Source organism: Amblyomma americanum, chromosome 8, assembly GCF_052857255.1.
Source record: "Amblyomma americanum isolate KBUSLIRL-KWMA chromosome 8, ASM5285725v1, whole genome shotgun sequence".
NCBI classification, from domain to species: domain Eukaryota; kingdom Metazoa; phylum Arthropoda; class Arachnida; order Ixodida; family Ixodidae; genus Amblyomma; species Amblyomma americanum.
Window position 1 is genome coordinate 61,550,664 of NC_135504.1, and position 13,843 is coordinate 61,564,506.

Genomic DNA, 13,843 nt, shown 5'->3' on the forward strand with positions numbered 1-13,843 from the left:
TGGAAACAAACAGTACATTAATAATTACCGACCGATTTCATTAACATCGACAGCTTTCAAAATTATAGAACACATAATACACACCCACATTTCCCATTTTCTTGAACAACACAATTTTATTACAAATTTCCAACACGGATTCCGGAAAGGTTATTCTACTTGTACCCAATAAGTTCAGACTATACACGATTTTGCGAAAGCTATTAACAATGGTAGCCAAACAGATGCCATTTTTATGGATTTCGCCAAAGCATTTGATAAGGTCTCTCACAAAAAGCTGCTTTCCAAAATTAATAGCACACTCAGAAATAACAAAATCATTAATTGGATTTCAGCATATTTGAATAACCGTCAGCAATATGTCTCTTTTGGGGAACATTCCTCTCAAACTGTTTTTGTTGACTCTGGCGTCCCTCAGGGCTCAGTGCTTGGGCCACTCTTGTTTATCATTTACATTAACGACATCGTGAAAGACATTCCAGTTAATATTAAACTATACGCGGATGACTGTGTGCTATACTCCGAAATTAAAAATATGTCAGATCAGGTAAAACTTAATGAGGCTGTTCAGAAAATTAGTGCCTGGTGTGATGCATGGCAGATGCCTATCAACTTTCAAAAAACCGTGTATATGAGAATCACTCACAAGAAAAGTCCACTGATGTTCCAATATTCATTTGACAACAACATTCTTTCCGAAGTCTCACACTACAAATATCTAGGGCTATGGATTACTAACAACCTTGACTGGACTAAACACATTGATCAAACTGTAAATAATGCAGACCGTAAACTTTTTTTTCTTAGGCGTGCATTGAGACTTTTCACACCCCGAGTTCGGCTTCTAGCGTATAAATCGATTGTCCTTCCAATATTAGATTATGCCGCAATAATTTGATATCCATTCACCAAAACAAACGTAAATAAAATTGAAAAAATACAAAAGAAAGCAGTACGTTTTGTTTACAATAGCTATGGACGCACATCAGTAAGTGACCTCTTAAACAGGGCTGCTTTAATACATATAACCGAAAGGAATCGCGTTTCTCGACTAAAGTTCTTATACCAATTGTTCAAAGGTCATTTTAAAATTAACATTGATGGACTAATATCTTTCTCTTCAGGTTATTCTACAAGGCAACATCACAATCTTACAATCACCCCTTTCACCCAGCGTAATAACTGCTTTAAATATTCTTTTTTTCCGCGAACAGTAACGGAGTGGAATCAACGTAGTAACGACGAAGTCTTACAGCTATCTGTAACATCATTCATCGGCAACCTCAGTGCACAATAATGTCCTCTGTCATGCATTCCCGGTTCCCATTTTTGAACTGAATTTAATATTGTGATCGTTTTGGTGCTCTTTCTTCATTTATTTAATTCCCTGTTGACCATGTTCACTGATGACTTGATAGTAGTGTATTTATATGCCCCAAACCTTAGTGTACTTTTTTGTTGTGTTACGTCATTGAGCCTTTCATTTTTGCTGTTGTGTTTTGTTGCTTATTATTAATTTGTGGCCTTTGTACTTTTTTTTCTTAATATTTGTACTTACCTATTTTCTGTATGCTCACCCTGCGAAAAACCCTTCCTGGGATTGCAGTATTAATAAATAAATAAATAAATAAATAAATAAATAAATAAATAATTAAAGTCATCGGCGTATAGACGGATCTTTGAGGTTATACTGTCAGGCAAATCATTAATATAAAGTAAAAACAACAAAGGGCCAAGGACAGAGCCTTGGGGAACACCTGAGGTTACGTCAGCTTTCGAAGAATAGACGGAATTGAAGCGAACAGACTGGGAGCGGTGCGAGAGGAAATCGGCAATCCAGTCAACGAGTTGAGAGTTATTGAGAATGACTTTTAGTTTGCATTAAATACCACTGCGCGAAGTAAACACATCGGTGTGTTCGTGAAGGGAAAAGGCGGGGGAGGCTGACCAGAAATATGCTTAGCTTAAAACATTCGACGTTTTAATTCATTCAAACGTAACCAAAACAACATGTTTATGCGTAGGGTTCCCTTTCTGATTATCACACGTCTGCGCACTGCAGTGTGAAGACAGCAATAAGGCTTTGCAGTGGCTCAAAGGTTTTATAATAATCCCACTAAAAGGCCGCGTGACCTTGTGAATTTTTGCAAGTTAAGGTGAGTGAGAGCGTGTGTATCGGCAAGCTTCGAAAAAGTCTCCAGCGCATGTATGCTGCGATAGTATGACTTGAAAAAGCATTACTCGCCTTTTTTCTCATGGCATTCGTGACGTTGATTGCTTTTTTGTTTGGGTATGGTTGAGTGATGTCAATAATCGCTGTCCACGTTTGAGAGTGGATATGACCTGCGCCAAAGAAAATAGTACGAGAAACTCTTACGGGGTCTTTCTTACTAGCTTGAATCCTACTTTCGCGTATATCGTCATCCACAGCCGTGCAGTTCCTCGCACAGGCAGAACAATTTCCTTATTAAAACACCCTTAAGCGTAGGCGCGATCACCGTTCCTACTAAACAATTGAGGGGACGAAAGAATGTTAACAGCCCGTATTTCCTATGTGAGAAGTATGTTAATGGCAGCTGAGGCTCCAAAGTGATGGCCGTCACCGAATATAAATGAACTGCCTTTGCATTTAACCTTTAATGGCGTAAACAGTGTTAATGTATTTACCGAGTTTCAATTTACCTTAGAACATGCACTGGGATCGATTTATTAGCAGGGACGACAGGGATAGAGAATGAGTGAAAGAGGGTAAGACGGAAAGGTTGATCGGAAAGACACATCAGCTACTTGCAATGTGCACTCAGTGGTTAATACGGACATGCGTACGGTAGGTCTTCGTCACAGCTACCTGCAATATGCGGATCTGTCTTCTCTGCGTTCTGTCCTAGGTCGCTTGAAAATCGGTACTTAAAATCAATGTAAAAAGTGTTCTTTCTTGCAGGCTACATCTGAACCGCAAAGGCACTTCGAGTTTGGGAAGAAGTGAAACTTGGCCGCCCTCGTGGCCTATTCATGTCCACTTTTCCAAGAGACTGCGACTGTTTCAAAAGTTTATTCAGAGGCTTGGCTCGCCATCATAATTCAGCAGTGGAAACAGAGACACTTTCGGTACGGATCCTTGTGTGGTGCTTTGTCCACGGCAAGCCGTCGGTAAGCACGGGCGATATTGACCTGCTAGAGCTCGTCTCAAGGAGAAGAAAAAATTCACCACTACACCTATTTCTATTATGCCTACAATGCGATCGCATTAGCAGCTGTTAGTGTCCTTGCTTCTTGGGACGTCACATCCGGTCTGGTTGCGTCTCTTGCCTCATTTAAAAAAATTCTCTTGTTTGGTGACGTCACTTCCTTCTACTCAGTGGTAATGATCCCCTTTGGTGACGTCACACTCCCTCCAGCCAATGGCGAAACTTTTTCACCGACGCCAAATTTCGGCTCGCAGCGGATTGTAATGTTATTTCATTATTATATTGAGAGCAAGGTAATTGAATAATTATGATAAGTGATTTAAGGTTAAAAAAGGAGTAGATTGTTAATAGTTAGATATTTATAGGTAACGAGATACACAGCAGAATTGCGAGTAAGCCAGTGTAAAATAACTTGAAAAGCGTGTTTTGCTTCTGAATCTGTGAACTTTAAGTTAAAAAGGCGTCCCTCATAATAAATGATTCTACATCGTGCTCCGAAACACAAAAGTTCACGTACCAAGTATGTGTGCCGGGATAGGTCCATCTCTTGCTATCTTATCGCGGCCGTAAACTTTGCGCAGTTTGGAACGAACGTATGCGTGCAGTTGCTGGTAGAGTGGCTTCAGTTGCTTCCACAGTCTTCTGATTTTGTCCTCAAAGCAGTCGTCTTCGTACACATCCAGCCACATGCCACTGGCGTCACGGAACTCTGTTTAACAAAGGGTAAGAAGAAAGAAAATTGGCCGGAGTTTAACTCCGCTTAAACCGATGTGTGACGTGGGAAAGCGCGGTGACGTAAATGGGGACGCCCGAAGCGACACCATAGCAACGAGATCTCAAAGCTGTGAGCAACTTTTCCGGGGGTGGTCTGGACCAAAATTTTGGAATCGACGCGGGACAAATTTCGACGCTGCCATCGTGTCGGGCGCGGATAATTATGACTGAACATAGATTTTAGTCCAAAGCGGCCAAGGTCAAAGCAATGTGTTAGGCCAGGTCAAATTTTGGCAATGGGCCAAGCCAGATTTGGAGGTCATCATCGTGTCGGGCACAATCAATTATAGTTGGCGATATATTATGCCCCAAATCGGCCAAGGTCAACTTTCGGAGGGGTGGCCTGGGCCAAATTCTTGCCTCTTGGCGTCGCAGTTGCTATGGTAACGGGCGATGCACCAGCAAGATTTTTGTTCAGCTCAGAATCGTATGCTTGCTTTAGCACTAAAACATGCTTACGGTCAGTGCTATAACCTAATTGGAGGTTAACGAAAATGTGTAACCATTTCGTCTCCCTTTCAACAAAACTCAAAATACTATAGCATGAGCGTCGAAAATGCGACATATACACACGCATGCTCACGCCAATACACACACAGCGTCTTTCTTACCTCTTCCTGATATCGCTTTGACTTACATGTGTTTACATGGACCAGAAGTAGCAATGTGCGCTACATTGGCCTTGTACGTTGTGCGGCCGAGGATAGAGGTTCAGACACGGTGACCTCGTTGAGTAACGCCTGTTCATGCGGTTAATTGCCGTTACACATTTGCGCATTTAGAAGCCGCACTTCGCGTTTTAAGGATACCGGTCGCCGAGGCACGTTTTGGTGTAGTAATAGGCTCCTATGCATGCCAATTAATTTTTTTTTTACCGCGTACAGTTGTGCGGTCTCTGGACACATGCACCAGCCATCGATGGCGATGGCCGGTTCTCATGAGGCTTATTTCCATGCCTTCGCGAGTCAGCGTGCACAGTTTTCTAGCGTGCATAGTATTATGGCATTAAATGAACGGCCTCACTTTTTTTTTGCTTTTCATAATTCGACCAGTCTAACATCCCTGTCTCTATAATGCAAAACACTCTTTATTCTCATTACACTACCGTTGTATTACACCTTTATAAAATCCTGCACAATACAATTTCCTATACCGTGTGTTTGGCGCACGATAGCCTTAGATGCTTATGTGCCACTAAACCCAACACAACATATCTCATCCATGTGGGCGGAGTGTGACTTGCTAAACGACTGCTAAAAAAGCAGATCGTTAAACAAGCAGATCGATGGGTAAGTGACACGACGGTTAGTCTATTAGATAAAGAAATTAGATTTTCAAACTCCTTAACGTAACGTGTCGCACAATGATTGCGGTCCTGATGTTTGTCAGTGATGCTGCAATCTACCTTTTCTTGTAAATCTGTCATGTGTGCACAAGCTTGGTTTGATACTGAACGGTATAAATGTGATCGTTTCTGAAATAAAAGCAGTCGATAGTCCAGCGTCGTCCTGTGTTCCTGTTCTGTGTCTCCGTCATCTGCGCTGGTTTGCTTTCTTTCTGCAATCATGTACCGAATCGCCCAGCTCACCACTCTACTGCTGGTCCTGGTGAGTACCTAAAACATTTAATTTGCAACGCAGTACTCTTTTGTGCTTTAAATCCATACTATCGAATTATCTCTGCGTGTTCTTTTTGTGGAAACAGCCGTCACTTCAAAGTATACTTTAAATGTTTGCTTATAGACTCTCATGTCCAACTTTCTCGGACAACAATTTTTGAAAATTGCAAAACTGTAAGATACTTTTGCTCAAATATTGAAGGTAATCGTCCATTCTTGTGATATTCATTTAGGAAAATCTTTCTTTTAAAGCGTTTCCATAGATCATACCGAACAGTTAAACCTGCCACAGAACAGCAATGAGGGGAACGCTTTTGTCGATAGCGAAAACGTAAATAGAAAAAAAATCAAGACTGCCGTCGTGTGATTAGCGGGTATATTGACTGATATTGTGAAATCTTACATATATGAAAATGTTGCGATCATAGACAATTTCCCGTTCAAAATTTTTTTTTCCAGAATTTTTTGGTACGATTGCTTCTGTTCACATCAATATAAAGTGATTATGTAAATATTTTCTGCACTTTCTTACAGTGTTTGATCAATTGTTTTCAGCTACACGAAAAAAAATTGTTTGTGGTGTCCTCCTTCTGTGGTCATCCTTTTTGCACTACCTTTTTATTCCAAGTAGAGAACCGCAGCAGTAGATGACATAAGGTGGCGCGAAATACAAGCTGGCCTGAATTCACAGACAACCAACACCGAAATGCGTCGCTACCTACGCTCATGCGTTTTCTTCGACACTGCCGCCACCTCAGGCGTAAAGCGCCTGAGGTAGCAGCTGCAATCAAACCTGTGCCCGCAGGACTGGCCAGGAACCCAAGACATCTTAGCTTATAAATACTGACCTTAACGTCTTTATTTTACAATCATAAATCTTGAGCGTTTTATTGGGTGGATACTTCTTCACTGTACGTATATCTTGGATATTTTAGACTGGATAAGCGCCTATAAGCAGACTATAATCAATGCAGTGAAGCAAAGGGCAAAATGAAAACAAAAACTCAGGTGCAGTAATGCGAAAGCATTTCTTTTGCTGCGCATCCTTCCTCCCTCATACTCGTCCGCCATCACGCCTACGCGCGCGCCATCCACTGGACCAGCGCCGTACATTGCGAAGGGGGTTTTCAGTGGGTAACGCATGATGGCGATATATGACCGCACTTTTATTCAGTTCGTGCGGACTTGCTATGTCCACAGCTTTCGTCCACAGCGCCTGTACACAACTTCCGGTGACGCCACTCATCAGCCAAGAACTGCTTTCGCATTAATAATAAAAACTGGCATTTCGCCAAATTGGTGAGAAAGCCGGGCGCTCTAGCTCCTCATATTATGTCTGCTAACCATCTGTACTCTATTACGACAAATGCTGCTGCGCATCCCAGTCAATGAAAGCTCCCCAAGCTGGCCGTCTCTTGAAGGCAGAAAGAGCGGTAACAAGCCCAGCGCGAGTCATCTGTTTGCCACGCCAGCTCCGAAGACACGCCGAGACGCACTACTGTGAACAGGAACCGCAACAGCAGCAGCCGAACTCAGGTGGCGATATCGAGCGACACAACCAAAAAAATACGCGATTGCACTTATCTGCTTAAGAGCGGAAATGCTTTCCCGTTGTTTTTTTCTTCCTCCATTTTCTTTTCTTTTTATTATTTGAAATTTTGTTATATTTTGACTTGAAATAACATTTATTTTATTTTATTTCTGTTTTTATTATATATTTTTTTATACTAAGTAAACCTTTTCACGCATGTATATCGTTTTTCATCGAATCACTCACAAAAAACCTGCTTCAAACACAGCATTTATTTTCATTCATTCAATTTAATTAAATAATTACAATTCATCAACCAGACTTTTCCCATTTCAAGGTCTACTCACGGACTACCCATCACATTGAACTTTCGCACATTTATCTACACTTCTTGCTGACGCGACATAACCATGTAATGCTTTCGCATTGAAGCTGAAAACGTTTCTTGCTGCTTAAAACTCACAAGTTCAGACTCGATATCTTGCTAACCATGTATCTCTCGTACGCTCCCCAACAGCCACTAAAGCAAGCATTGGTTTGAAAGTATTCAGCCAGTAAATATTTTGGTATGGAAAAGTTGGCCTTGAGAAAAGGTGTTTTTTAAATCAGGCAGTCCTCACGATGTAGGAGCTTTCCCTTCCCGTCTAAAGCAGGGAAGCCATCTGACTTCTCACCATTTAGTCTTGCAGCCTCATTCTGGAGCTTGACGTAGCGAAGGAACTTTCCTCTCATGGGCTTCCCGGCAACCTTTCGCCACTCGTTCCACACGTGCAGTAGCTCGCTGTAATTCCTTGATTGTTTCAGGATGTTCTTGATCTCTGGTCGTTCATGTCCGCAGAAGTATAGTTGGCACATAATAGAAAAATATCTTACGGTAAGAAATGCATTGCGAACTGACTTTGTTTCGTTGAACTTAAAGGGACACTGAGGAGAAATTGAAGTGGGCTTGTATCGATAGAATAGCAGCTCCTGATCACAAAAACGCCACTCTTACTGAAAACAAAGCTCTTCTAATGTAGAAAATAGCAAGAACCAAAATACAGGTGTCGCCGCCACAGGCCAATCTCGCAAGTACAAGCGTGATGACTTCCTAGGACAAGAGGCGCCACCTTGGAGGAATTTTCCTTACTTCATGGACACCACGAATCTCTGAGGCTGGCAAAGGAAGGTTGCGCACCGCACCGCTAGCCATCAGAAATCACGGACTCTGCGTTTAGGTCACGTATCACGTCACTCCGTTCTGAGACGTCATAAGAGTTGCCGTGGCGTCATAGGAGTTCCCTGAGTTTGAATCAGAGCGGCGGGAAAAACTTTTTCATCTTCGAATCCAAATTTCTTTGAAATAAATGCATCTTTCGCGCCCGGACAAGCGGCAACAAAGCCATGAAATGCCGAACTATCAGATTTTGCTAACAAAAAAAATGATAGAGTTCTCCTCAGTGTCCCTTTAAGAAAGAATACTCAATTGTTACCTGGATTTAGAGACAAGTTGCACTTCCCAGTCTTCGCGGCCTTGCCTCGGAAAGGACACACTTTCGCAGAAGCATGGTTTTCTTGCATCTCGGCGATTAAATTGACTAACTGAAATACAAAAAAAAATGAACCAGGGTCCATAATGAACCCCTTAAGAGCATAATTTGTTTATAACGGCGCACGGCAGACCGCGAATGTCTCAAGTGCTGTCGTATCAGAAAAAAACGCTCAAGGACAGCGTGCAGCTCATCCCCCTCCCTTCCGCGCAGAATGCCTTAATCTTATGTGACCATAAGAAAGGAATTACTCAGTGACTGTTGCCCACTAGTCACCTTGTCTTGTTTCTCCGCACTCAAGATCGCCGTGCCAATCCTGGATAGCTTGCGGAATATTCTTTTCGTCGTTTGGTCCTTGAAGCGAGACCATTTAAACTGTGTGACGTTTCTCCAGATTTCTTTTTCCAGCTTCTTGACGGCGAGAGATTCCACAACCTGCAAGGAGTAGACGTATGAGAGGCGAGGTAGCAGTAAACAAAGGTTTTGAAGCGGGAAGCTTCACTACGCTAGTCAACACCGCGCTTCGCGCGAGAAGGCGTATGTCGGAGCACGAGTGACATCACGCACGGCGCAGGTGGCCGCCGCCGACTCCGTCGCCTGACCTTTCGCCGCTGCCGCGTGTGACGTCACGCGCGGCGCAGGTGGCCACTGCCACGCGCCGTAATGAAATCGGCAGGCGCTGCAGGATTTTTGCTGCAGGTTTGCCCAGCGCGCTTCGGGCACTCAGCCTTGTGCTGTACTCTCTCCGTCTGCTGGTCTTTGTTCGCTGACGCGGCTTTATAGATGGTTTCCACTTTTTACAATCCTGTTTGGAGAAAATTGAGGAAGGAAACAACTTCCTACTTGTCGCAGAAATAACCCCATCATGGACCTCATCGACGCGCCCCTTGACGACAGCGGCGCGAAACAGATAGGTGTCGCGACCAGCGGTGCAATAGATGCAGGCGATGCGCCAGTGCAGTGCCAGAAAGCAGGGTTGCCAGATTTGGCTACTTTACGCCAAATTGGCTACTTTCTGAGCCTCCTGGCGACGAAAATTTTAGGTTGGCTACTTGGCTACTTTCTGGCTACTTTTGCAAAAGTTTTGCCTAATCCAACGAATCCATTTACATGCTGTTCGGCGTGTTCCTTGTTGTAGAAAGACAGAATGTAAATATATCAACGGTGCAGCTGTAGTACGGCCAATTAGGCATGGTCACATTCCGTTGACAGATTAAGCGATTCTGTTTGTCGAATCGTCGTGGGAAGCAACCTTGACAGGCAGCAGCAAAATGGGGAAGGATGCTTGTTAAAAGCGAATATTCCGAAAGGAATGGCTGGATGACACAAAGCTGAAAGGTAAGAGTGCACTTTTGCAACAAAAGAAGTGCATTGTTGTTTATGCTGCAAATTTTCAAAGCACTTTAGATGTTTTAAAATCTTCCATGGCGTTTCATAATTTTTCAGAAAAATGCTTGTAAAATTTGCTGAACCAACGCCAATATATATTCGTTCAGTTTATGGTCGAGCAAGAACATATGGTGTCTACGGCTGACGGCACTCGTGGAGTTTTCCACGCACTCGTGCGGTGCCCCACGTTCGGCTGGAAGCCACTCGTGCCGTGCCGTACGTTCGGCTGGTACGAGCACAACACGAGTGCGCGCCACCGTGGAGACCGACGGTGGAGCGCGGTGCAATCACGTCGTGCAGCGCGCGCTAGCAGACGTCGAGGGAGGACGACGCTGTTGGCGCAGACAATTTCACTACACAGTGGCCGATAGGAAGCATCGAAGAAGAGGAAAAAACAGACGAAGCATCACAAGGGGGCGTATTCTAAAGAAATGTTGAATACTGTAGCGGCTGCAATGCATTTATTCGCGCTGCAAACACGCAGCGAACGGCCGGCGAGCTCTGTGCCTTGACCGTATGAAAAAAATTAAAGGTTTGTCAATATTTTTAGTGCGGCGAACACCAAATGCGGTTCATCTGGCATGCGTGCACTAATGACATCGTACTTTTTGTCAACGTGAGCATAGGTTAAAAGATATATCGATACAGTGACAATGTAGGGAGCTGAGATTAGATTGAGAATCGTCGGCAGATATTTTCGGAAGTTACTCTAGCTGCTCTAAAGCGTATGCATCGAAACAGGCAAGCTTAACGCCGTGGTGTTGTCTCTTACAAACCTGCTCAAGACCAATCGCAGTATTTCATGAGCATGGTCGTGGTTGCCGCATTGCCCACCGTCGCTATGAATGCCGGTCCTGCGTGCTGTTAGTGAATAGGTTGTTGCTAACTGTACAAATTGCTGACTGCAGTCGTTTGTCGGCCGCTCGTAAGAATGGCCTCTGAGATTTTCGAGAGTCTCGGAGGCCACGGTGAACAGAGGGCAGAAAGAGCAACGGCTCTCTGCGTATGTTTCGCACGTTCAGCTGAGGTGCAAGTGGACGTGCCACTCGTGTAGTATTTGACGTCACTTCCTAAGCACGAGCACGGAGGCAGTGCGGCTCAGCTGAAGACACCAATATATTTTAGGGAAATGACTTATTTGTATGGAAAGAAAGCTTACGTTTTCAATGTTTCTTTTTTTTTCAGACTGGATCGCTCTTGCTGAGCGCAATCAGTGCTTGGTCAGATGCAAATACTGCTGCTGTGAAGTGCGAGCTCACTATGCGGACCTCGTCAAGCACGCCGAAACAAAGAAGCACCGGAGTTTCGTTGCTCCGCCGAACCAACAGCGCCTTCGCGATGTCCTGGCACCTGCTGCAGTAGCTGATGAGGAGCAGAAGCGATGCGCACTCAAGATAGCTCTGTTCACGGCTTGTCACATGCCTATAAATTGCGTCAATGAACTCTCTGATATCCTACAAGGCGAGCTGCGACACAGTGTTCAATTGAACGCACTGATTTTCAACGTCATCGGGCCGCATTTTGAAGAAACCTTAAATCGTGACCTTGCCAGTAAGCCATTTTCAATACTGGTTGATGAGACAACTGATGTGTCAGTAAAAAAGCTTGTGTGCATATCAGTCCGCTATTGCAGCGAAATAGCCAATGCAGTGACAACTACATTTCTCGACCTGAAAGAAACAGAGGATGGACGGGCAGAGTCGCTCTACGAAACAGTAAAAAAACGTTCTCGATGACCATTCCTTGCACTTAAGTGATTGTGTTGGGTTGGCGACTGATGGAGCGAGTGCCATGTGAGGTCGACACAATTCCCTGTGGGAAAAAATGGAAAGCGAGAACCCATCGCTAACACTTGTCAAGTGAATTTGTCACTCCCTTGACCTTCTAGCCGCCAAAGCTGTGGAAGCAATGCCTTCTAATGTGATTTTCATGGTCAAAGAGACCCACAATTATTTTGCACATTGTAGCACGCGGCAGGCAGCCTACAGAAACCTCTACCGCGATGCTACAGCGACTGGCAATGAAGAACCCTTGAAGATTCTTTCTCCGTCAGGGACACGCTGGCTTGCCATCGCTGACTGCATTGAGCGCATACTTTCTCAGTTCGACACACTAAAGAGCCATTTCACCACTGTGCTGGACAGAGCCTACAACGTACGGCTTTTAAAGGAGATGTACTTGGATGCAAAAAACCGCGCGTGCCTAGTGTTCCTGCATCCGATTCTAGCCGACATCCGGCGAGTAAACAAACTTTTTCAAGGACAAAACGTTGACCCCCTCCGCTTGTTTGAGGAACTGGAAAAGCTTTTTAGGAGCCTGTTGATGAGAATCGTCAAGCCATACGTGCTGCGGCAACACGATAGCAACAGCCTGCTCAAGCTCGACGTTGAAAACCTTGAGTCCATCTTTTTAAACATTGAAGACGCCGACCTAGGACTAACATTTGCCGAATTCCTTCAAGAATCAAACTTGAGTGCTGAGGAGAAAGATGCTGTGAAGCACCGGTGCTTTTCTTTTCTCCGATTGTGCATATGTGACCTTCAAAAACGCCTGCCAAATGCTACCTCTCTGCTACAAAACTTGCGAGCCATCAGTCCGCAGTCCGTTCTAGGGCCGTATGGCATGAAAGCGCTCAAAGGATTGCAACTTGACACATTTGGTTGTTCCCAAAGCCAGCTTGAACGAGAGTTGAGGTACTTGAAGCAAGTGGAAGGCATTAGCTCTGAAGCAAACACCCTTGATTTCTGGACCAAAGTTTACAAGTACAGAGATCCATCTACCACCAATCCCATGGAACATCTTGCAAATGGAGCCATGAAGGTGCTTGTTTTGCCTATATCGAACGCCGACACGGAGCGAGTATTCTCAACCGTCGCATTGACCAAGACCGAACTGAGAAACAGAATGTCCGATGACCTTCTTGTATCCATTTTGAGGATAAAGTTTGGCCTACAGTTGAGGAATGTCACAAGTTCGGGATTCCCTATTCCACAAGAAATGATTGAGAAGGTGAACTCAAATATTTACGGCAGGCGTGAACATCGCATCTGAGTTGCCCGAGTGGTTGCAGTTTCGTCGTGTTCTCTTTTGTAGTCATTTTTTGGGACGTTCAACTCCATTGACATTTCACGCTTACATTTTTATATACATAATTTTCTAGTCATCGCACAGAAGCTTTTGATAAAAATGTGCGTTTATCTAGTCATTTATCGCACTGCTAAATAGCCGATTTTTCAGAAAGCTTTTCTACATGATTTAGTAGTTATAAGACGCATCTGGCGTTTGTTTCTTCACGAGCGTTGAAATAAAGTGAGCATTAAACGAATAATGCTTTTTAGTGGTCTTTTTGTGCTATTTTACTGCCCCGTGGCTACTTTTTGGCTGCTTTTTATTTCTCTGTCTCTGGTTGGCTACTTTCTGCCTACTGTTACCGTTCCTGTGGCGACTTTTCTTTTTTTTTGGACCTGGCAACCCTGCCAGAAAGCAAACAACAGCGACACATGTCATGGCGGATTCGCGCGTCGAAAAAAATGACTCCAAATCAGCATCCGACACAAAGGGCCCTGTAACCGCTCAGTCAGCGGCGCGTTGTGAACGTTCTACCAGCTGCCATACAAAATCCGTGCGCCGCCTATCAGATGCCCACCAAATTTTCTCCTGTGTAGCAAAATTGATCCCATCGTTATCAGCGGAGCCGGCTATCCTTTATATACTACACCGTTTTAACCTCCCTGTAAAGGAAGCTGCATCAAGGCACTCTAAGTTTGAATAGTCTAAGCGGCGTAAGGCCATGAAATGTTCCATTGCATTTCTC

General features: G+C 44.1%; 1 protein-coding gene across 2 annotated transcripts in view; it reads right to left on the reverse strand.

The window, feature by feature from the left end:
• LOC144101765 (angiotensin-converting enzyme-like) overlaps positions 1 to 13,843 on the reverse strand; it is a 38,678-nt gene that overhangs the window by 11,918 nt on the left and 12,917 nt on the right. For both annotated transcript variants that reach the window (XM_077634953.1, XM_077634954.1), the window contains exons 3-7: positions 8,917 to 9,075; positions 8,584 to 8,692; positions 7,786 to 7,929; positions 3,706 to 3,897; positions 2,246 to 2,343 (exon numbers count right to left, since the gene is read on the reverse strand). In XM_077634953.1, the coding sequence (XP_077491079.1) occupies positions 2,246 to 2,343; positions 3,706 to 3,897; positions 7,786 to 7,929; positions 8,584 to 8,692; positions 8,917 to 9,075 (702 nt within the window). The remainder of the gene's footprint in view (positions 1 to 2,245; positions 2,344 to 3,705; positions 3,898 to 7,785; positions 7,930 to 8,583; positions 8,693 to 8,916; positions 9,076 to 13,843) is intronic.